At 38.1% G+C, this 22,815-nt stretch overlaps 1 protein-coding gene and 1 pseudogene across 1 annotated transcript; one reads left to right on the top strand and one right to left on the bottom strand.

The window, feature by feature from the left end:
- Positions 1-6,820: 6,820 nt before the first annotated feature.
- Positions 6,821-7,797, top strand: LOC101433577 (olfactory receptor 10G4-like; annotated as a pseudogene).
- A 10,905-nt stretch (positions 7,798-18,702) lies between these two features.
- Positions 18,703-19,849, bottom strand: LOC101416832 (olfactory receptor 10G9-like). The gene has a single exon (XM_058289062.1). The coding sequence runs from the start codon at positions 19,636-19,638 to the stop codon at positions 18,703-18,705; it is 936 nt and encodes a 311-aa protein (XP_058145045.1). The 5' UTR covers positions 19,639-19,849.
- Positions 19,850-22,815: the final 2,966 nt, after the last annotated feature.

Raw genomic sequence — 22,815 nt, 5'->3', positions numbered from 1 at the left:
CTAAAAGTGTTGGAAAGGATGCAGAGGAATGGGAACACTCATCCACTGCTGGTGAGAATGTAGAAGGATCCAGCCATTCTAGAGGACAGTTTCGCAGCTCCTCAAAAACTAACTATAAATTTGCCATATGTCCACATGACCCAGCAATTCCACTGCATAAGAACAGAAAACAAGGACACAAACAAATATATGCACAACCAATATTTGTAGCAATGTTATTCACTATTGCCAAAAATTGGAATCAACTCAAATGCCCATCAACAGATGAACGGATAAACAAATATGGTATATACATACAATGGAATACTACTCAGCTGAAAGAACTAATACAGTACTAGCACTTGGGATAACATGGATGAATCTTGAGGATGTTATATTGAGTGAAGCAAATGGGACATTGAAGACAAATGCAACATGACGTCTCTGATATGAATTAAGCAAATCAAGCCATCTCAAAGAGTTAGAGAGTGGATGATAAGCTTACAGGAAATGGGGGGGAGAGGAAGGTTGTAAGCTGATGCCTACATGGGCAAATCTATGATAAAGTGGAGGTAAGTAGTTGTGTAGTAACGGGATAAGAAGGGGGCATAAGGGATACTATTTGGTGGGATTTTGCAGGCTTGAGGGGGTCTAGGGTTGGGAGGATGGGTCAGATGGTCCATTGAATTGGGGGGAAGGTTTGGGAGAAGAGGGTGAACATGGTAGATTGAGAGGTACGTGGTTGAAACCATAATGGTGAGAAAAATCTTTAGAAAATAAAATAAGGAAAGGTTATGTGTTTAAGGTATATAACAGGGGGCATCTGACACACGGTGCACCTGAGGCAGACTTCTAGAAAGTGTGTGACTTTTCATCTTTTCATAGTGTGTTATATCAGTGTGTGTAGACACATACAATGAGAAGGAAAGTGTTGCACCTCCATCCTGGAGAGACCAGATATTCTCAAACGGAGGGCAAGATGTCTCTCGAGAGCATGGGTGGCTCACAATGGGGGAGGATAGACTAGCATGTCAAGCCCTCAGCATTGCTGTATCTATGAATCTTGTCCTTCAAGCAATGAAGCTGGGTTGTCACTGTGGGTCCCAAGGGGAATGGGAGAGAGGAATAGAATAGATGGAAAAGGGAGTAACTGGGGGACAAAGGAAGTGTTCTGCATCATCCTACAATGATGGATATATGCCATGTTAAATGTCTCCAAAATTCTATAAAAGTATATAGTCTAAAATGTAAACCATAATGTAAACCATAATGTAATAAAAAACTTTAAAAAATGTACAGTCAAAAATATAAACCATAATGTAGGCCATAAGAGAACCATGGTTAGTAGCTATGTTTCAATATCCATACATCAGCTGTAGCTAATATAACATCCACAAGTAAAATGATCATTGCTGGGGAAGGGGGATGTGTTTCATGTTGGATATAGGAGTCCCCTATATTGTATATGTGATCTTACTGTGATCTAAAATTTTAGGAAAGGCAAAATTAAAAATTTTTTAAAAAGGATGTAGACACTGAGGAAGGAATGGAAGAGATTGCCTTGCCACTGTACATGCAGGGCAACACCTATTACTGTAGTGAAAGGCAAAACAACAAAAACAAAGTTTCATGATTTTTTTCTTTTTTTATATTTATGAGCATTTTTATTGTATTTTTTGAAGATACCAAGATCACAAAAAAATAATATTAAAAAATGTGAGGTTTCCACAAACCCCACTCCCCACCCTCTCCCCCCACTCCTCCCACATCAACAAACCTCTTCATCATTGTGGCACGTCCATTGCATTTGGTGAATACATCTTGTAGCACTGTTGCACCACATGGATTATAGTTCACATTGTAGTTTACACTCTCCCCCAGTACATTCAGTGGGTTATGACAGGATATATAATGTCCAGCATCTGTCCCTGCAATATCATTTAGGACAATTCCAAGTCCCAAAAATGCCCCCAGATCACATTTCTTCTTCCCTCTCCCTGCCCTCAGCAACTACCAGGGCCACTTTCTCCACATCAATTCTAAAGTTTCTTCCATTACTAGTCATAATAGATTTATAGTAGAATAGCCCAAATTATTTTTCACTTTATTTTAGTTTTCCTAAATTATTATCTATCCTACCTCTAATCTTTAAACCTGTCAATAATATTTCATTTTCCTACTGATTGAATTTGGCAATATATTAGGCTTCATTCTTGAAGAAGTTATGGATCACAGAGGGGTTCAACTATGACAGGGGAGGAGCACTGGTGTGGGGTGTCATTGATGGGGGATGCATGGGTTGGAGGGAGTTCTTCAGGGCATGCATATAGGGTATATAGATATGTTCAGATGTTCGTTGGTTATTGGCATAGTGGGTAGAGTTTCACAAGACAATTGAGGAATTGCTGAGTTTGCAATCCATGAAACTCTGTTGCACTCCTCAATGGAACAGCAAAAATCTCCCAATTGCAAGGTCAAGGCCAGAGAAGAATGATGGTCCAATGATGGGCCCTTGATACTGATAGCTATGCTTATTAGCCTGTGTGCTTGAAATTTCAACTAGGCCTAGAGCTGCAGTGTGCCTAAAAGTTACCTGCTGAGAACCTCCATGTTGCTCAAATGTGGTCACTCTCTAAGCTAAACTCAGCATGTAAATGCAATACCTTCCCCCCAGCATGGGATGTGACTCCCAGGAATGAGCCTCCCTGGCACTGAGGGATTACTACTAAGCACCAGGTGGTGCTGCAACTTGAAAAAGACCCTGAATAAAAGGGGGAAATGGTAAAGAGAAAGGAGTTTATATGGCTAAGAGACTTAAAAATGAGTCGGGAGGTCATCAGATAGTTCATGCTTACACACATCACAGCAGGATCTCAGAGACAGCCAAAGTAGATTCAACCCCAGGTAATGATGCTCCCGAGGGCTACAGAGACATCCAGGTCTTATGGCCATGATAGGTAGCTCTGGAGATCAGTGCCTTGCCAGTGGGCCCTACTTTGGAATTTCTGCTCCTGAGTGTGGAGTTGGACTCAGATAATCCATGCTGTGTAGCACTGCTCCAAAATGTAAACCTCAAATTCAATGAATAAACCACAATAATGAAAGATGTTGTCCATTTGGGAGAAATGGGGAGTGAGGTACATGGGGATCTCTTGCATTTTTTAATGTAACATTTTGGGTGAACTATGTATCTTTTAAAAAAAGATAATTAAAAAAAAAGAGCAAGTGCATGGAATTCTATCATTCTCTGGTCTTTATTTGAGAATCTACAAAAGCCATCAGAATATTGTGTCAGCTCTGCCTCTACCTGACACAAAAGTCTGTCGCTGCAAAAATGCTGATGAAGTTGGCAGGACTGGAATATTCATCACATATAACCTCACCTGTTTAATGAAAAATGGCCTGAAAAGCTGGATCATTGTTTATTTAGCTCCTAAAGAAGATAAAACTAAGGAACATCACTGGTCCCCTTGTAATTTAGAATGTCACTGAACAAGTTGTGCAGCACTCTTAAGTGAACTAAGTAGTCCTAGGGGAGACTAGATAGCTGGATAACAAGAGTGTTTTCTATGCCAAATGCAAAGTTGAGCACTTAATTTTGGAAAGAAGATCAAAATTAGTATTTCTTTTTAATTTTCTACCTATACAATCCTACAGAATCAAATGGAAATTAACAACTTTCATAAAAGTTATATAAAAGAAGTGGATAGAAATTTAAATTCACAAAATTAATATCATGTATTCCATAAAGAGGTTTTAAAGTATATTAACTGGGCCTACAGTGCAAGTAATTATTGAAATATCTTCCATGATAGCACTATTTTCTATGAATTACCTAATATATGTCTTATCCTATATTAATAAAACCAATGTTAGAAAATTGGATATTGTAATAGGCATAGTGGTGAGAATATTTCTATTAGTGGGTAAGGTCAGTGAAGCTGCTGCTTTTCCTTATCCAAGATGAAAAGTGCTTTGGACCTCTGCCACAGCACACCAATTTTTCTCTTTGTTTTCATGGAACCCTTTCCTGATAAGTAATACAACTGTTAATTCTGGGGGGAAAGTGTACTTTCCCTCTTACTGGTTATATGAATTCGAACAAAAAAAAAGCAATTTTAAAAGGAATCTAAATATGTTCTAAGGCATAGAGGATTGAACGCACAAGGGCAGGAGGAAAAAAATCCCTGAACCAGGGAAGGAGAGGCCACACTCATTCTATTCTTTCTTTTTTTTTCAGTATTCATTCTTGGTTAGGAACTTGCATAGTGTATCTGCTGAGCCCCAGAGGAAGGAGGTTTAATTAGCAAGACATTTCATGTGAGAAGAGTAAAGCACTTATCCCCGCTGGAACACAGGAGATGTAGAGTTCCCTGTATGGCTGGCCATAATCACCAGAGGTAAAGATTTATCAAAGAGACTATGAGTCCCACCAGAGAATTCTCCCTTTGGGAATGAAAGCTATATTGTCTATCTTTGAATTTAGAAGAAAAAAATACCCTAAATCATTCCTGCATAAGAAATTTTCAAACCCAGAGTTATTTTATTTATTCTGGAAATTAATTTTGCCTGAATAAAATATATACTCATAGATAAAGATAGGTCATCATATACAGAAATGACTAAAATAGGTGCATTTGGGAAAAAGCCTTAATTTTTTGTCATAATGTATCACTCCTTATCCATGAGGATCCTGGGGCCAAGAGAGAATCTCCTGAGACAGCAAACCAATTTTAAGTTCTGCTATTTAAAAAGAGCTTATTTCTATAGCTCATCCTTCTTGTGGTTTCATCATTGTAAGACAAAGGATCGTCTACTCATCAAAGACCGAGTTTCTTTAAACCTTGAATTTTATCTTGCGATCCAAAAACCTACTTACTAATTGATACGTAGTAACAATTGGCAAAAATCTCATCATTTTTCTTTATTGTGCGCATTGGGTATTTATGGTCACTGTTAGTTCTTCTTTATTCTTCTTGAACTTTCACTTTAGATCACTCATGCACTCAAAATGCTATAAGTCAATAAAATGTCAATAAAATGATTTCTCCATTAACCGTACTTAGTATATGACTCCAAGTTGGAACCTGGAAACATGCCATTATTCTCAGAGACTCAAAGGTGGAAATGTGCTGTTGAAGTGATCCTGTAGGCCAGAAGCATCTTAGAAATTATTGAAGACATGCTCCCTTTATATATAAGATGTCCAATTCTCCAACCAGAGTTTTCTTCATTTCTTCATTCCTATTTTTTTCTTTTTTCATTATCTTTTTTAAGATATATAGATCATACAAAATGACACATTAAAAAAATAAGAGTTTCCCTTATACCTCTACTCCCCACTCCCACCCCCACTCCTCCTACATCAACCACCTCTCACATCAGTATGGCACATTCATTGCATTTGATGAGTACCTTTTGGAACAATGCCACACAGCATGGATTATAGTTTACTTTGCAGTTTACACTTTCTCCCAGTCCATTCAGTGGGTTATGGCAAGATATGCAGTGTCCTGCAATATCATTCAGGACAGCTACAAGTCCCGAAAATGTCCCCATATCATCTCTTCTTCCCTTTCCCTCACCTCAACACCTCCCATGACCACAGTCCCCACATCAATAGTAGTTTCTTCCATTGTTACAGTCACAGTAATTCTATAGTAGAATACCAGTTAGAAGTAAGGAGAAGTCAACTGAAAGCAGGAGAATCCCTTCCACCAGCCAATAGGATCTAAGCCCCCTCTCCATTTAGGGGTGGAGTGGACTTCTTCACCTCTAAATCAGAATAAAGTATGTATTAGAGTAGACTTACTGGTATTCTTCATGGCTTTTGGTTTCTTTTCTCTTTGAATATATAATATGAGCTATGAGGGTCAATCACTATACTCAAAAGAGAAAAGGGAAAAGCTTTAATTCTGTGCTTATGAGCAATAAAAATTCCAGAAACAATTAAAAATTATTTCACACACATATTTTTCTCTATTTTCAGAAGCATATATTTTTTTGTTTTATAACAAATGTAAATATCCAATTCTAGGACTTAGAGATACAGGCTAACCCTCTTCCAGCTGGTTGAATTCCTCTTGGGTGTCTGAAAATATGCAGTGACATGATTTGATCATGGTTGTGAGGGAGGATGATTGCTTAAATTCCTTGATAAGAAAATAATAAAAATAGAATTAGAAATAAATAGGAGAAAGGAGAGAAGAAAGTGATGGTTACTCTGCCAATTATTACATTAATTTTGTAACAGATTTCAAGTATGGTCAGGGATTATGGTCCAGGGTAGGACAGGGGAACGGGTGCATGGAATGCTCAGGGACAGCTGGACCATTCCCAGAACCCAGCCAGGACAATTCTGCTGCTCAGGAAAGAGCTTTAGGAAGGTCATTTTTCTCACAGCCATCCAGTTTGAAGATTTTTTTAAGAAAATTCTATTCATTCTGAATAATTCTCTGGAGATTAAAGACATTCTGCATGTTTGAAAGTGTGTGTGTGCATGTCTATATGTGACTGAGAGAAAATGCAAGATGCTTGAAAAAAAGCTTGCTGCTTTCTGCATATTGCAAATGAGTGTATACCATTTCTGACTCTACAGAAAAGAATTCAGAATTTTCTCCTTTTCTCTAGTTTGTTGTCTTTATTTCATAAAATAAGGAAGCCACCATGCCTTTTCAAAGACCCACGTTCATGCAAGATGGCTGTGTAAACCCTAAGACAATGTAACACTTGTGTTTGCCACCAAAGAAAAAGTGCCAGCACAATTCATATGAAGGATGGTCACAGTCAATGCTAGATTTGCTTTCCTACCTTGAGAGACAGAGCCCAGCTAGGGGAAGAAATGAAGAATGTGAACCTCGTGAAAATGTTTGTCCTCATGGGCCTTCCCCAGGACCCATCACTGGACACCACCCTCTTGGGCATCTTCCTGGTCTTCTACCTGCTCACTGTCATGGGCAACATCCTCATCCTGCTGGTCATCAGTGTGGATTCCCACCTCCACACCCCCATGTACTTCTTCTTGACCAACCTGTCCTTATTGACATGTGGTTCTCCACTGTCACTGTGCCCAAAATGATGATGACCTTGGCCTCCCCAAGAGGCAGAACCATTTCCTTTCGCAGCTGCGTGGCCCAGCTCTATTCTTTCCACTTCCTAGGGAGCACCGAGTGTTTCCTCTACACAGTCATGGCCTATGACCGCTACCTGGCCATCAGCCACCCTCTCAGGTACCCAAACCTGATGAGTGGGAGAAGGTGTGCCGCCCTGGCCGCCTGCACTTGGCTCATAGGCTCCCTGCACTCTACTCTGCAGACGACCCTGACTTTCCGCCTGCCCTACTGTGGGCCCAACCAGATCCAGCATTACTTCTGCGACGCTCCGCCCATCCTCAAGCTGGCCTGTGCAGACACCTTGGCCAACAAGATGGTGGTCTTTGTCAGCATCGGGGTCGTGGCCTCGGGCTGCTTCCTCCTGATAGCGCTGTCCTATGTGTCCATTGTCTGCTCCATCCTGAAGATCCGCACCTCAGAGGGGAGACGCAGAGCCTTTCAGACCTGCGCTTCCCACTGCATTGTGATCCTGTGCTTCTTTGTTCCCTGTGTTTTCATTTACTTGAGGCCAGGCTCCAAGGATGCTGTGCATGGGGTTGTGGCAGTTTTCTATACTGTACTGACACCTCTTCTGAACCCTGTTGTGTACACCCTGAGGAACAAGGAAGTGAAGAAAGCTCTGCTCAAGCTGAAAAGTGGAGATTGGTATTCACCCAGAGTAAATAGTCCAGAAATTCCAGACAGGACTAACTTCTTTTCTTTATAATCAAAGTATATCACCCACATGTACTTTGAACTTTTAAGGAGGTTTTTGATTATTCAATGTTGTTTTTAAAATTTTTGTTAGAGACATTGTGGGCTTACAGAAACATCATGCATAAAATACAGAATTCCCATATACCAACTTATTATTAATATCTTATATTAGCATGGCACATTTTTTTTGCAATTGATAAAAGAACATTTTATAATTGAAATATTAACTATAGTCTGTGGTTTACCTTAGGTTTCATAGTTTGTGTTATACAGTCCTATCAATTTTTAAAAAATTTATTTTAATAACATATATACAGTAAAAAACTTCTCTTTTTAACCATATTCAAATATATATTTCAGTGTTGTTTAATTATGTTTACAATGTCACACTACTGCCACCTCCATCTAATACCAAAATATTTCCATCTTCCCAAATAGAAACTTTGGACAATTTGAACATTAACTCCCCATTTCCTACTCCCTCTCCATTACACTCAGGAGCATAAATTCCAAAGGAGGACCCACTGGCAAGGCACTTAACTCCAGAGTCATGTTTCATGACCATAGGACCTGGGTTTCTCCATAGTTCTAGGAGCACCCATACCTGGGGTTGTATCTATTTTGGCTGTCTCTGAGATCCTGCTGAAATGTGTGTATACACAACCCCTCTGATGACCTCCCAACTCATTTTGAAGTCCCTTAGCCATATAAACTCATTTGTCTTCGCCATTTCCCCCTTTTCCTCAAGGTCTTTTTCTAGTTGCATTACCAGCTGGTGCTTGGCAGTAATCCCTTGGGACCAGGAAGGCTTTTCCCTGAAGTCCTGTCCCATGTTGAGGAGAAGGTAATGCATTTGCATGCTAAGTTTGGCTTAGAAAGTGGCCACATTTGAGCAACACTGAGGTTCTCAAGAGGTAACTCTTAGGAGGTAGCTAGCTATAAACCTAGTTGAAATTTCAAGCACGCAGGCTCATAAGCATAGTCATCAGTATCAAGGGCCCAATATTGGACCTTTATGTTCTATCAAGTAAATCACTAGAGAAATCATTTATTAGTTTTGCTCATTTTATAAGTAATTTCCAAAATTGCTGCCCAGTTTATTTCGTGCAATTCAATCAAAGTCCTATAAAATGCACTTTCCATATTTAAAAACTTCTATATCAAAAAAGTCATGTAATATTCACAAGTCATTATGTAAGTATCAGCAAGCAGAAATTTTACATTAGAAAGATCTAGACAGAAAATGTGCTTGAGTCTTAGGAAGAATTGTTTTATTTGCATTTTTATAATATAACAAAATAGTGCAAAACCTTTCATTTGCTTTTTACTTTGGTTTTCAAGATTTTCAAAAGTAAAGTTCTGTACATTTATGAACTGTATACACTGTTTTAGTCACAGATGTAACTATTTCCAATTTCCCTCTGTATTTATAGAGCTCCTCATTTCTAATCCTAAAAGCAAAGCTCTTATTTCAAGCAATCTTAAAATTATTTTTGTAAATAAACAAGGGATAAATGTTTCATATAAAAAATAAGTAAATAACCTTAGAATAAAAAATATACAGTCATCTAACTTATTGAGGATATTTTCCATTTTCAGAGCAAGGTCCGAGTGAGTACTACCCGGGTGATTGCAATGTGACTTGCTGTCATAACTTATCATTCACATGTGTTTGACTTAAAGTGTGAAATAGACTTTGGACACCATCTAATATATAGTAGGAGATCATGGGGATTGATTCCTGGGAAAGTAAGGCTTGGGCCATGAACCTCACAAGTGGTCATCCCAATGCATGGGTACATTGACAGTGTAAATTTATTTCTCTAAAATTAAATGTTAAATTTAAATTCCAAATGTATCTTGTTAATGCAGAAAAGACACCTATGCCTACCATATCAGTAAGAGGAAAAAAAAAAAAACAAGAACTGCTGCCAGAACTGAAAAGGGTCCTCAGTCTCTTAGACTTGCAGCAGCTGCATTTCAGAGGTGCTTTAGCAAGAACTTCTCTTCTGTGCTATTGACATAGCTTGCGATAAGTGAGCTGTCAGCTATGCTGAGAATAAAATCATACTAACTGTGAAAGCATGACCTACAGAAATTGTGAAACAGTCATTCATATAAGATGTTAATTGTTGGTGTTCAACCTTATGAACCAAACTAGTATGGGTCCATTATGCAAACCAACTCATTTTACAAAGGAGAAACCTGAGATACAGATGGACCAAAATTATTTACCCATTGGGTTCATTTGAATTTTTCCAATTCCTTAGAATTTTTCCAATTCCTTATAACATATTACTATTTCATCTAAGTCGCAATTAGAAAAAATGTTATGGACGTGATAAAAGATACACAAAAAGAACAGACAAAGTCTGAATTCATAGAGTTTGTGGTCTGGTTGTAGAGAAAGAGTAACGTAGCTCTGTACATCATGATAAATATAATTGGTGCCCTAGAAGAGAGACATAATTAGTTTTAACCTGAAAATAGATCAGAAGATTCAAAATACTGTAAATATATGTATTTTTAAAACTTTGAAAATTTTCAATTTTTAAGAAAATATATAGGGTAAACATTATTTTTCAATTGAAATTTTTTGAAGTAATTATAGACTCACATAAATTTGTAAGAAATAATACAGAGAGATCACTTGTGTAGCTTGCCCAATTTCCCACAATAGTAACATTTTGCAAAACTATGCTATATCACAGGCAGCATATTGACATTGATGCAGTCCATAGATCTTATTCAGACCTCCTCAATTTCACTTATATTCCTGTGTGTGTTTTGCTAGTGGGAGCAGGGTCAAGCTCTGAGTGTGCATATGTGTGTGTGGTAAGTTCCGTATAAATTTTAACACCTGTGTAGATTTATGTATCCAGCATCACAGTCAAGATATAAAATAGCTACACAACATAAGGATCTCTTGTGTAATGCTTTTCTTTTTTTAAACTAATTTGAAAACCACTGCATAAATGTGTCAAGTATTAGATAAAAAAACTTTTGGAAAAATTTGTGTTTTTTGTTTTTGTTTTTGTTTGGTTTCACATGTTTTACACTTTCCTTTTTCCCTTTGAGGGTGAAATTTTATAACATGAATTCACTTATTTATCCATTAAAAAAATAAGTGCTGAGTAGGTATTGTGAGCTATGCATTGTCAGTGCAAAAAGCAAACAGATATTTTTTGTCCTTATTTATTTTTTTAATGTTCCATTAAAAAAATATGAGGTCCACGTATACCCCCACCCCCGCATATACCCACTCCCCCCCCCATAACAACCTCCTCAATCATCATGAGACATTCATTGCATTTGGTGAATACATCTCTGAGCACCGCTGCACCTCATGGTCAATGGTGCACAGCATAGCCCACACTCTCCCACAGTCCACCCAGTGGGCCATGGGAGGATATACAATGTCAGGTAACTGTCCCTGCAGCACCACCCAGGACAACTCCAAGTCCCGAAAATGCCCCCACATCACATCTCTTCCTCCCACTCCCTACCCCCAGCAGCCACCGTGGCCACTTTCTCCACACCAATGCCACATTTTCTTCGATTACTAATCACAATAGTTCATGAATAGAATATCAGTAAGTCCCACTCTAATCCGTACTCTATTCCTCCGTCCTGTGGACCTTAGAATGGTTGTGTCCACTCCACATCTATATTAAGAGGGGGCTTAGATTCAACATGGATGCTGGATGCAATCCTCCTGCTTTCAGTTGTAGGCACTCTTGGCTCCCTGGTGTGGTGGTTGACCTTCTTCCCCTCCATGTTAGCTGAGTGGGGTAAGTCCAATAAAACAGAGTGTAGGAGCTGAAGTCTGTTGAGGCTCAGGGCCTGGTTATCACATGGTTAGTCCAGAGATTCAGGTCCCCTGGGTATACATTAAATCCCAGCACCAACTACAGTTCTGGTAAAAGTAACCGGAGAGACTTGTGGACAAAGATCACATCTAAGTCTAGCTCCATCACACAGAAACACAAATTCCAAAATAGGGCCAACTGACATGGCACTGAACTCCATCCACCATGACCATAGAACCTGTGGGTCTCTGTAGCCCTCAGAAGAACCAATATCTGGGGTTTTATCTACTTTATCTGTCTCTGGAACTCTGCTCAGGTGTGCATAAGGGCAATCCCTCTGATAACCTCCCAGCTCTTAGCAAACAGATACTGATCTTAATTTCAAGGAGCTTATCATTCCCATAAAAAAGAAACATGGTAAAGGTACATAAGAAGAAGAATTAGAAAAAAATAGCAAATAATTGGGGATCTTGTCTACAACACTAGGAAGACAACTTTTAATTTTGCAAATATGGAAGAATTATTAATCGAATGACAAATTGTAACAAATTGTATGAGAAGCTAAAGTTGATGGAGAAGTCAGGTATGCTATAGAAAATTTAGGCAATTGTGCTACAGCTCAGCAAAATAGAAAATGTGATAAAGGTATGCTCTTGAGGTAGAATGTAAGTCTAACTTTGGAAAAGTTTGGATTAAGTACTTGTGGAAGTTTCAGGTAAAATTATTTGGTTGGCAGTGTAGTTTAGGTGATGAGGCAGCTAATGCCTATTAAGTTAAGCAAGCAAGAAGATTTATCACTACATACTTTCTTTGTGCTAGCTGTTAAGCATCTATTTTGTAAATAGGGAGAAGAAAACTTCTATTCAGTGAATGACAAAAAGAAGACCCAGATCAAGGAGAAGCCACCACTCTTCCTATATTTCCAAAGTAAGCCTAAGGATGGTAGCTTTCAGGAGATGTATACAAATCTGTTATTGAAACTTTTTTAAAGAATTATTTCTCACAATAACACACAAATCCCTTTTTGAAGACTGTAAATTTAAAGGGGCTGCCCAAAGATAGCACTTAGAAAGGAAGCTACTCTTCACTGGCATGGTCCTAGGAGAAATCCCAACAAATAACAGGACCAATACAACTGCTCTTCCTGTTCCCTAATGCTGTAAAATCACCAGGAGGTGAGAAGTCAGTACATCAAGGAAGCATTTGAAGAGGATTAGAAGGAAATGCGGTGCCAGAAGCACTAATTTTAATAAAAAATAAACAATTCAAAGGTTGGGGGATGAAGGTACACATAGTAGGCACAGAAACATATAACTTCTGTGCATAAGTAATGAGAAGGAAAGGTGCAAGGGTTTTGTCATACTAAGGAAAAGAAATTTTGTGTGCTGATTTTATGTATTACATTGAAAGAAGGTAAATAAGAGGTAAGTTAGGAGGTAACTTAAGAGGTATATTTCTGAAGCAAAAATTTTGGGATAGATTCAAAATATAAAATTATAGGCTTAAATGCTTATTTTATACAATAAGATAGTTTTAAATTCAATGATCTAAACTACTATCAAGAAGTTAGAAAAAGGGAAAATTATACTCAAATAGAATGAAGAAAATAATACAGTTATGAGCAGAACTCAGTAAAATATAAAACAGCACAACAGTAGACAAAGTGAAATTATACCCTAGTTCTCGAAGCAATCAATAAATTGATAAACCTTTATCTAGAATGATCAAGGAAAAAAGAGGGAAGACTACCAATACCAGAAGTGACAGAATAATATCATAACAGACATCAGACATTGAAAGGCTATTAAAGGTAAATTAGACAATTTTATACCAATAAAATTGACAATTTAGATAAATAGACAAAAATGTATTGAAAGACAAAATTCCTAAAAAATCAAGAAGGTAGAAAACATTTGAATAGTCATTTTTAATAGTAATTTAAAAATTCCAAAAAACAACAAATAAGAGCATAAATACCAGAATCAGATAATTTTTCTGGTGTGTTCTATCAAATATTTAAGGAATAAATAATGGCAATCCCTCACAAAGTGTTTCAGGAAGATATAACAGAAAAACATAATACACAAAAAGACAGAACAATATTCCTCATGAAAGGTATAATAAACCAAGACCAATAACTCTTGGTCCTGAAGAGCAAGTTTGGGTTTATATTAGAAAAATAAATAAATTTTAACATATGAAGAGAATAAAAAAGAAATGCCATATCATAAACTGTATGCAGGAAAAAATCATTAGTAAAATTTTAACATCTATTCTTGATAATATCCACAGAATATCAAAGAGAGAAAGAAACTTTCTCAGTCTTTTAAAGGGCATCTACAGGGAAGTGGACTTGGCTCAACCTGTGAGAGCTTCTGCCTACCACATGGGCAGCCCACGGTTCAAACCCAAGACCTCCTTGACCCGTGTGGAGCTGGCCCACGCACAGTGCTGATGCATGCAAGGAGTGCCGTGCCATGCAGGGGTGTGCCATGCAGGGGTGTCCCCTGTGTAGGGGAGCCACACATGCAAGGAGTGCACCCCGCAAGGAGTGCATCCTGTAAGGAGAGCTGCCCAGCGTGAAAGAAAGTTCAGCCTGCCCAGGAGTGGCACTGCAAACACACAGAGCTTACGCAGCAAGATGATGCAACAAAAAGAGACACAGATTCCCAAGAATAGAAGCGGACATGGAAGAACACACAGTGAATGGACACAGAGAACAGACAACTAAGGTGGGAGGAAGGGGAGAGAAATAAATAAATAAATAAATCTTTTAAAAAATAAAAAATAAAGGGCATCCACAAACAAAACCTACAGCAAGAATCATACTTAATAGATGCTTTCCTCTTAATGTCAGGAAAAAAGACAAGAATGCCTATTCTTACCATTTTTACTTAATATTGTACTTGAGTTCTAGCCAATACAAGAAAAATAAATGAAACACATGAAAATGGGAATAAAACACATTTTTGTTTATTTGTACAGAAATATTCCTTAATGGAGAAAATCTTAAGAAAACTAAATAAAAATTACTAGAACTAATAGGTGAGTTTAACAAAGTCATGGAATGCTAGATGTGTATTTAAAAATCAACTGTACTTTTCTATGTTATCTACAAATTAGAAAATGCAATTAAAATATTTCTAATGGCAAAAAAACCTCAAAATGTTAAGGAATAAAATGAACATAATAAATGGAATATCAGTGCACTGGAAATGACAGGAGATAAATTGTGCCCCAAATTTTTATTTGTTGTTTTTTATTGTTTTTTATTTTTATTTGTTATTTGTACACCTAATTTTCTATATCTTCAGATGGGGAATCACCCCATTGCCTAATCTGACTCAGATGCTATGTGGGTTCCTACTTTTCTGACATTCTAAAATCCATCAGTTTACTTGTGTTTCCCATTACATTCTGAATTCATGAAACACGAAACTGTCCTGAAGCTTGGTATCTTTCAGGTCTGAAACAGAGTAGCCACTTAATTAAAGTTGTTGAAGGAAATATTGCATTGATTAATTAATTGAGAAATCAAGAGTGAACTGATGAATGAATATCAGTATTGGGATCATTTAAAAAGTCACAATATTCATTCAGTACTTGAGACAAAATTTTCTAGTTTAAGCTATTTATTTCTTGTAAGTTAAGATCATCTCAAGTATTAGTGAACTCAGACACATTATGAAAATAACCATACAATATTTTAGAAATATAATAACAGGGGAGTGACACCAGTAATAATGAGTCTTTGTGGATAACATCTCAGTTTAGTGATCCAAAGCTGCTATTTTGAGAAGAAAACCAAGAAAATAGATTAAAATGTGATAGAAAGTGATAAAAGTGTTGCCCAGGTTTCATAATTCCCTTTATGGAATGCAAGCATTAATTCTTATTTATTTTATTATTTTTAATTTTCTCCTTTGGAAAGCAGCATTGATAGGTGCTCAAACATAATAGTGATAACACAAAGTTTACAAAATGAGGTTGTGATATTAATAGTTGATAATGTGTGCAAATGATTCTTTATTGAAGTATTACAATTACTTATCATTTTTCTATGTTTTCCAGAGTTTTTATTAATGTTTCATACCATCCTATCTTCCTCTGTTTATCTCTTCTTTTACCCCTTTTTCAATTCCATGAAGAAGAAATGCTTTAGGAAGGATTTTGAGCAGACCCTTGGAATGTTAGATCCTTCTTTTTGGGGGACAGTGATGGTACATAAGGAAAGGGACACATAATGGAACTAGATAGGAGAAACACAGTTTTGATTTAGACATAAAGAATTTGATATAATACTTTTGCTCCAGCTATGAGGATCTAGCAACCTAAAATTATTATGAGCTGTAACCAAGGAGGTAGGAACTTCCTGGATAGATACGGAAGACAACTATGCAGATGTGACATTTTAAATTGTGAGTGTGGATCACAGGTTGGGTCCCTCAGAAAGTAAGTATACTTATTTATGGGTATGAAAATGGCTCAGCAGCCTAAAGAAGAAGAGTTTAAAGAAAACAGATGAAGATTCCTAAAGGTGGGTGTAACGCTGACAGTATTTTTCCTTTAGAAGTCCACACTCACTACAGAGACAAAAAGAAGTAAAGACATAGGATGATGCAGTTTGATGAAATATGGAAGAGGGTTCATGGGAGGGCCTCAGATTTAGAATCTAATTAGGTGAGGTAAAGTAATACATAAGGTGAATTCAGAGTCTTTGGAAAAATATGATTTATTAAAATACTAAATTTGCTATAATTACACAGAACATATGTACCTACAGAGGAATCTGACTTATTTCAATGATTATTCATACACATTTATCTTGCCTGCTTCCCCAAAGGCATAGAAGTTTCCTTAAATTTTAGTGATAGCAATATAATGTAGAGGTTAACAACACAGGCTTTGGTATCAGATAGTCTGGTATTAAACCGTGATAGTATTTATTCTAACTGTGTGACTCTGGGTAAGTAAAGTGACCTTCCTCAGTTTTCTCATATCTTATACTAACAGTACGTGTTATAGAAATAAGCCTTGTAAGGTGTCTCCCAGATCACAAGCTTAATAAATATTTACTGCTTTGACCTGTGAATTATGAAAGCATTATTGAGTTCAGTATAATTGCAATGCTATGTATATTTTATATTAACTTCCTTGAAAATTAATAAATATGGGAATAGCTAATTTACTGAGTATTGAATCAGAAGAATATAATTACCCTGTCAATAAAGATACTAACTACCATAGTAATCTATTATCAGTGATTTAAAGATAGCTTAACTTGTGCATTTCAAAAATTCTGCCTAAATGCTAGAGAATAATTTAATAACTGGAAAGGGATAAATTTTCAGAATCAAGCTATCTGGCTGGTAGCCCCATGTTTTACTAATAAACCTTTATTAAGAATTTACTATGAATCAGCATCATTCAACGCATTTAACCTCTATTAACTCATTTAATACCCACAACGGTATTTTGAGAAAGAATCTTTACAGATGTAGAAATTATGGTAGAGAGCACAAAATTATTTCCAAACTTATTTGAATTGGGTTTTTTTTAAGATTTATTTATTTATTTCTCTTCCCCCCTGCTCCCCCACTGCAGTTGTCTGTTCTCTGTGTCTATTTGCTGTGTCTTCTTCTTTGTCCGTTTCTGTTGTCAGCAGCACGGGAATCTGTGTCTCTTTTTGTTGCGTCATCTTGCTGTGTCAGTTCTCCGTGTGTGCAACGCCATTCCTGAGTAGGCTGCACTTTCTTTCGCACTGGGCGGCTCTCCTTCCAGGGTGCACTCCTTGCACTTGGGGCTCCCCTACGCAGGGGACACCTCTGTGTGGCACGGCACACTCTATGCGCATCAGCACTGCACGTGGGCCAGCTGCACACAGGTCAAGGAGGCCCAGAGATTGAACCGCGGACCTCCCATGTGGTAGACGGACGCCCTAACCACTGGGCCAAGTCTGTGTCCCTTGAATTGGTATATTTTTCCTTTTGCATACAATTCTAGAACTTCATCCATTTCATGTGTATGCCCACACCTGGATAGGAAAGTATTCAGTTTTTACAGTATTATTAAGTATTTTGTCTTTATAGTTTTGTCTTTATTAGGATTTTTTTAAATGTGTAAAATAAACATGTTGAAATGCCATAATAAGTTAATCACATATTCATTTTTCTTTCTACTAAGTAGGAAACAGCAGTGGCTCCAACTCATAATATGGTGCATTCCTGCCTCACAGCAGATTGTAGCTCATTGTAGACAAATTTCCAAAATGCTAAGAGGGGAAAGAAGGGGTTGTCTATGCTGCATGAGCAGCCACCAGCATCTACAGTCAACAGATCTCAAATAGCACTTAGTGAGCTAATTATGGGAATCTGGTCAAATAGAAAGTAAACTCAAGGTCAGAGTGTGGGATGGAGACTAAGGGTATCTGCTCTGAATTCAACTTCATCCTGATCCTATTCACCAAACCTGGGAAATAGGCAAGGTGGAGTTTTTTTCCCAGTTACTGAGGGAGCGCATCTCTGTCAGAGCTGATCCAGGCACTTCTGGCTAGAGAGATAAAGGGCTGTTCAGAAGTTTAGAACTTTTTCAATGTGGAAATATTAAGAGGACCAAGATACCCCAGGGAAGTTGGGTTTGCCACTTTGGGGTCCTCAAACACATATACATACATGAGTTGAGAAGCCAGTTACAAAGGTGAAGCCTTGAATAAGTGACCTCTGGAAAGTGTTGCTATTCTTGTACAGAATCCTCATGGTTGTAAATTCCCAAGTTCATGTGCACATGAAATAAACATAAAAGCATATTATCAATTTAGAGATATAAATAACTCAAACCTGTATATCTAAGATACAGTCGTATTTTTAAAAATTTAAATATAATGACAGGGAAATCAGTCGGCAGATCAAAATATAACCATGTTCAATATAAATGAAAAATGTAATTGTGATTTTTAAATTCCTTGAAAAATTTCTGAAAGAACTATTCCTAAGTAGGTGGTATTGAACAATATTTAACACTGAGGACTATACATACAATAAATTTCTTGTTACTGAATAAATCATTTTACTAGTTGGTAAAGAATGAGTATAGCAACATTCTGGTATTTATTTGCTCTGAGAACATGCAGCTTTGTCTTTAAGCTTCAACAGAGCTTTCTTCACTTCCTTGTTCCTCAGCGTATACACAACTGGGTTCAGAAGAGGTGTCAGTACAGTGTAGAAAACTGACGCAGCCTCATCCACAGCAGCCTTGGAGCCTGGCCTCAAGTACACAAAAGCAGTGGGACCAAAGAAGCACAGGACCACAATGCAGTGGGAGGTGCAGGTCTGAAAGGCTCTGTGTCTTCCCTCTGAGGTGCGGATCTTCAGGATGGAGCAGACAATGGACACATAGGACAGCGCTATCAGGAGGAAGCAGCCCGAGGCCACGACCCCGATGTTGACAAAGATCACCATCTCGTTGGCCGAGGTGTCTGCACAGGCCAGCTTGAGGATGGGCGGAGCGTCGCAGAAGTAATGCTGGATCTGGTTGGGCCCACAGTAGGGCAGGCGGAAAGTCAGGGTGGTTTGGAGAGCAGAGTGCAGGGAGCCAATGAGCCAAGTGCAGGCGGCCAGGGCGGTACACCTTCTCCCGCTCATCAGGTTTGGGTACCTGAGAGGGTGGCTGATGGCCAGGTAGCGGTCATAGGCCATGACCGTGTAGAGGAAACACTCGGTGCTCCCCAGGAGGTGGAAGGAATAGAGCTGGGCGGCGCAGCTGCGAAAGGAGATGGCCCCGCCTGCTGGCAAGGTGAAGGTCATCATCATTTTAGGCACAGTGACAGTGGAGAACCACATGTCAATGAAGGACAGGTTGGTCAGGAAGAAGTACATGGGGGTGTGGAGGTGGGAATCCACACTGATGACCAGCAGGATGAGGAGGTTGCCCGCGACAGTGAGCAGGTAGATGACCAGGAAGATGCCCAAGAGGGCGGTGTCCAGTGTGGGGTCATGGGGAAGGCCAGTGAGGATGAAAGTGGTCACACTGCTCACATTCCTCATTTCTTCTCACCCTTAGTCTCTCACCCTACGGGAGTATAAATTACCCAACATTTCATTGAAAACTGAGATCAGATCTTCTCCATGGCAACCCCACCCTCCTTCATAGATAATTCTAGGGCTAAATTGGACTCTACTTCTTTTAAAAACCTTCTTTGGTAAAGCCAATAGAATAATTGTGCTCTCTGGCTTGCTCTCTTTCTCCTCTCCTCTCCTTTCCTCCTTTTGCTACCTCTCTATTTCTGTCAGACACAAGCACACACTCTCTCTATGATGTCAGACAATGAGACACATAGATAAATGCAAAATAAAGTAGTAGAGGATAAGTGCATTAGTTTACTATTGCTGTGTAATAAATTACCTCAAACTAAGTGACCTAAAACAAGGCAAACCTGTTATCTCACAGTTTCTGTAGGTCAGACTAGCTGGGGCCTCTGCTGAGGACTTCACAAGGTCTAAATTAAGGAATCAACCTGGCTGCAGTCTCATCTGAGGCTCAGGATCCTCTCCCAGACTTATCTAGGTTGTTGGCAGAATTCAATTCCTTGCCATTTGAGGACTGAGGTCCCCTCATTCCTGCTGGCTGTCAACTGGGAATAGCTCATAAATCCTCCAGGCTACCCTCATTTTCTACTCAAGTGGCCCTGCAAGAAATGTCAGCTTCCTTCTACAAAGCCAGCCAGGGAATCTCTCTCTGGTTCTAAAAAGAACGTTATGCCAAGTAATTTCATCAAGGGAGTGACTAGCCAAGATATTCACAGGTCATGCCCATGCTCAAGGCTGAGAGGTCATATAGGGCATGTACACAAGGGGCCATCTGGACTTCTGACTGCCACACCCCTACTGTCCATTTACTCCCAGGGTTCATGGGAGAACTTAAACAACCAAGAACCTGGTCGGGGGATACATGGGAGCTCTGTAGGATGTATGATGTTATGCAGTTGTGTTTTGTAAGTTCACCACTTTTACTATACATTTACTGTTTAATTATGTTCATGTAAGAATGATATACTTCAATAATTTTTTTAAATATTTAAAAATACTTTTATTGACATAGTTCAGAAACCATGCATTTTAGTATTTTTTCCTCATTGTCTGCTCATTGTTTCATTGTCTGTTTTCTTTAGAAATCACCAGAAATCGAACTTGGGACTTCCCATATGGGAGGTGGGTGTTCAACTACTTGAGTCACATCTTCTCCCCTTCAATAAATTTTTAAGGAAAAAAGAACCAAGAATTTCATTGTTGTTAGTAAAACAACTTCAAAAGTTCACCGTACACCTAAATCTTTCTCTAGTTCCTTGTATAAAAGTTGACAGTAACAACATCACCTCTCTTAATGAGATGTTATAAATAATAATTGAGATAATGCCTATAAAGTACATTAGAGCTGTACCCTGAAACCTAACTACTCAGTAAATGATAGTAAAAAGTATTACAATATTGCCTATTCTGATCCTAGAAGACAAACAGAAATAGAATAAATAAATTCCCTCTGTGTTCTAGAGACCTCTCCATTTCAAATCTAGGTCTTCGTGAAGGTTTCCTCACTGCTGCCTGCTTGTAAAAGAGTCTCCTTCACTTGTCTTGCAGCAGGTAAGAATCTAAGCAAAGCTGCAAAGCGGGATCCCAATCCTCCTCTGTATGATCCAGAGAATGCCAAGCCTCATACGTTGCTGGCTCAAAACCCTTCCTAGACTAGTCTATCCATACGAGGCTCTAAGACCCAAAGGCACACATGTGCCCTCTCAACCACAAGCAATCAGGGTTCAATTTCCTAAATTATAACTTTCTATCCTAGAACTTTAAATATTCTCCAATATTGGCTTTATATGAGATTGTTCCTTACCTTCTCCCCACTCGACTTACAAATACAGGCAATTCAAAAGAAAGGGCAGTTTCATAGAGTATATGTTTCTTATCTAACACCTAGTTTCTGAAACAGGAAGAAGCAGCCAAGGAAAAATGAAAGGACATCAGCTGGATTCCAAAATCTACTCTCTATACAATGAAAAGAGTGGCAGAAATGATGCTTTTGACATAATAGAAAATATTATCTAGAGTTCAGGTTTATTATTATTTGTTGTATAAGGAATGACTATAAAACCAGTACACTAATATGAGAGAGATGTGTATTTCTTCTCTTAGCAGAACCCAGATAACGTGATTCTTATGTGGCTTGGGTCTATTAAAACTCTATTTTTCAAATATGAGGATAAATAGCAGTTACAAGTATATTGTCATTACCCAGATGAATATCAGAACTTCAAAAATAGAACTTACATATTTCTGAAATTTCTATTAAACCAGCAGAATCTGATTACCAGGATATCCTTATATTCAGATTTCATGAGAAATGAAAATTTTTATCAGGCGAGGTCCAAAAAACACAGAGGCTTTAACAGGTTCTCAGTCAGGGAGTCTCAAAGTCCAGTTTGTTTCTTCTAGCTGTAACCATTTAGTCCACATTTGTGGACCTCAATTTATACACACACACATACACATACGTATATATGCGGTGTTTGTGTATTTTACTATAAATGCAGACTAAACAACCAAATTTCAAAGGAAGTCTAACAACTGTCAAGTATCTTAGCTCTGAATGGAAGTTTAATTTAAAGGGGGAAAAAGATGAAGAAGAGAAATCAGGCTTTCTAAGAACTCACCTTATAGCATGTGGTTCATTTCAGTAATGAAACTAGTCTGAGGTTTTCCCAAATTTTTCACTTTCTATGTACTTTGTAGAGGCACTGGTTCACATAGTATTCTCAAAGAACTAAAGCACCTGTGATGTCTTGGTGTTAACATGTGGTTCCTTTCCCTTCATGGAAAAACCACCACTAGATGGGTGGGATCTTAACTGGACTTAGTGTCCCTGAAGATGGATTGCTCTTGGGTCCTCAATATGCAGAAAAAAGAAGAAACCAATGAGAAGTTTTTAATAGGCATTCACATATTTCCCTCTGTGTTTGTTATTTAAATTCTCCTGAGAAGAGCTCATTATCTCTTTGGAACTAACCCTTATTCCTCAGAGGAGGGAGGCTGTTTGTAAGAAACATTTGACCATTTTTTTACTTGATGTAGATAGAGCATCTTTGTCAGCCTATATTTGTAGATGAAAAAGATGAAAATAATCCATGAAGGAGGCTTCTGATCAGTTCTCCTGCGCTTTGTGAACAC

This window comes from Dasypus novemcinctus, chromosome 27 (assembly GCF_030445035.2).
Source record: "Dasypus novemcinctus isolate mDasNov1 chromosome 27, mDasNov1.1.hap2, whole genome shotgun sequence".
NCBI classification, from domain to species: Eukaryota; Metazoa; Chordata; class Mammalia; order Cingulata; family Dasypodidae; genus Dasypus; species Dasypus novemcinctus.
This window is presented reverse-complemented; position numbering and strand designations above follow the sequence as displayed.

What these genes read in the sequence shown, in the direction of transcription:
- LOC101416832 (XM_058289062.1), bottom strand. Translation starts at nt 19,638, where the DNA reads ATGAGGAATGTGAGCAGTGTGACCACTTTCATCCTCACTGGCCTTCCC.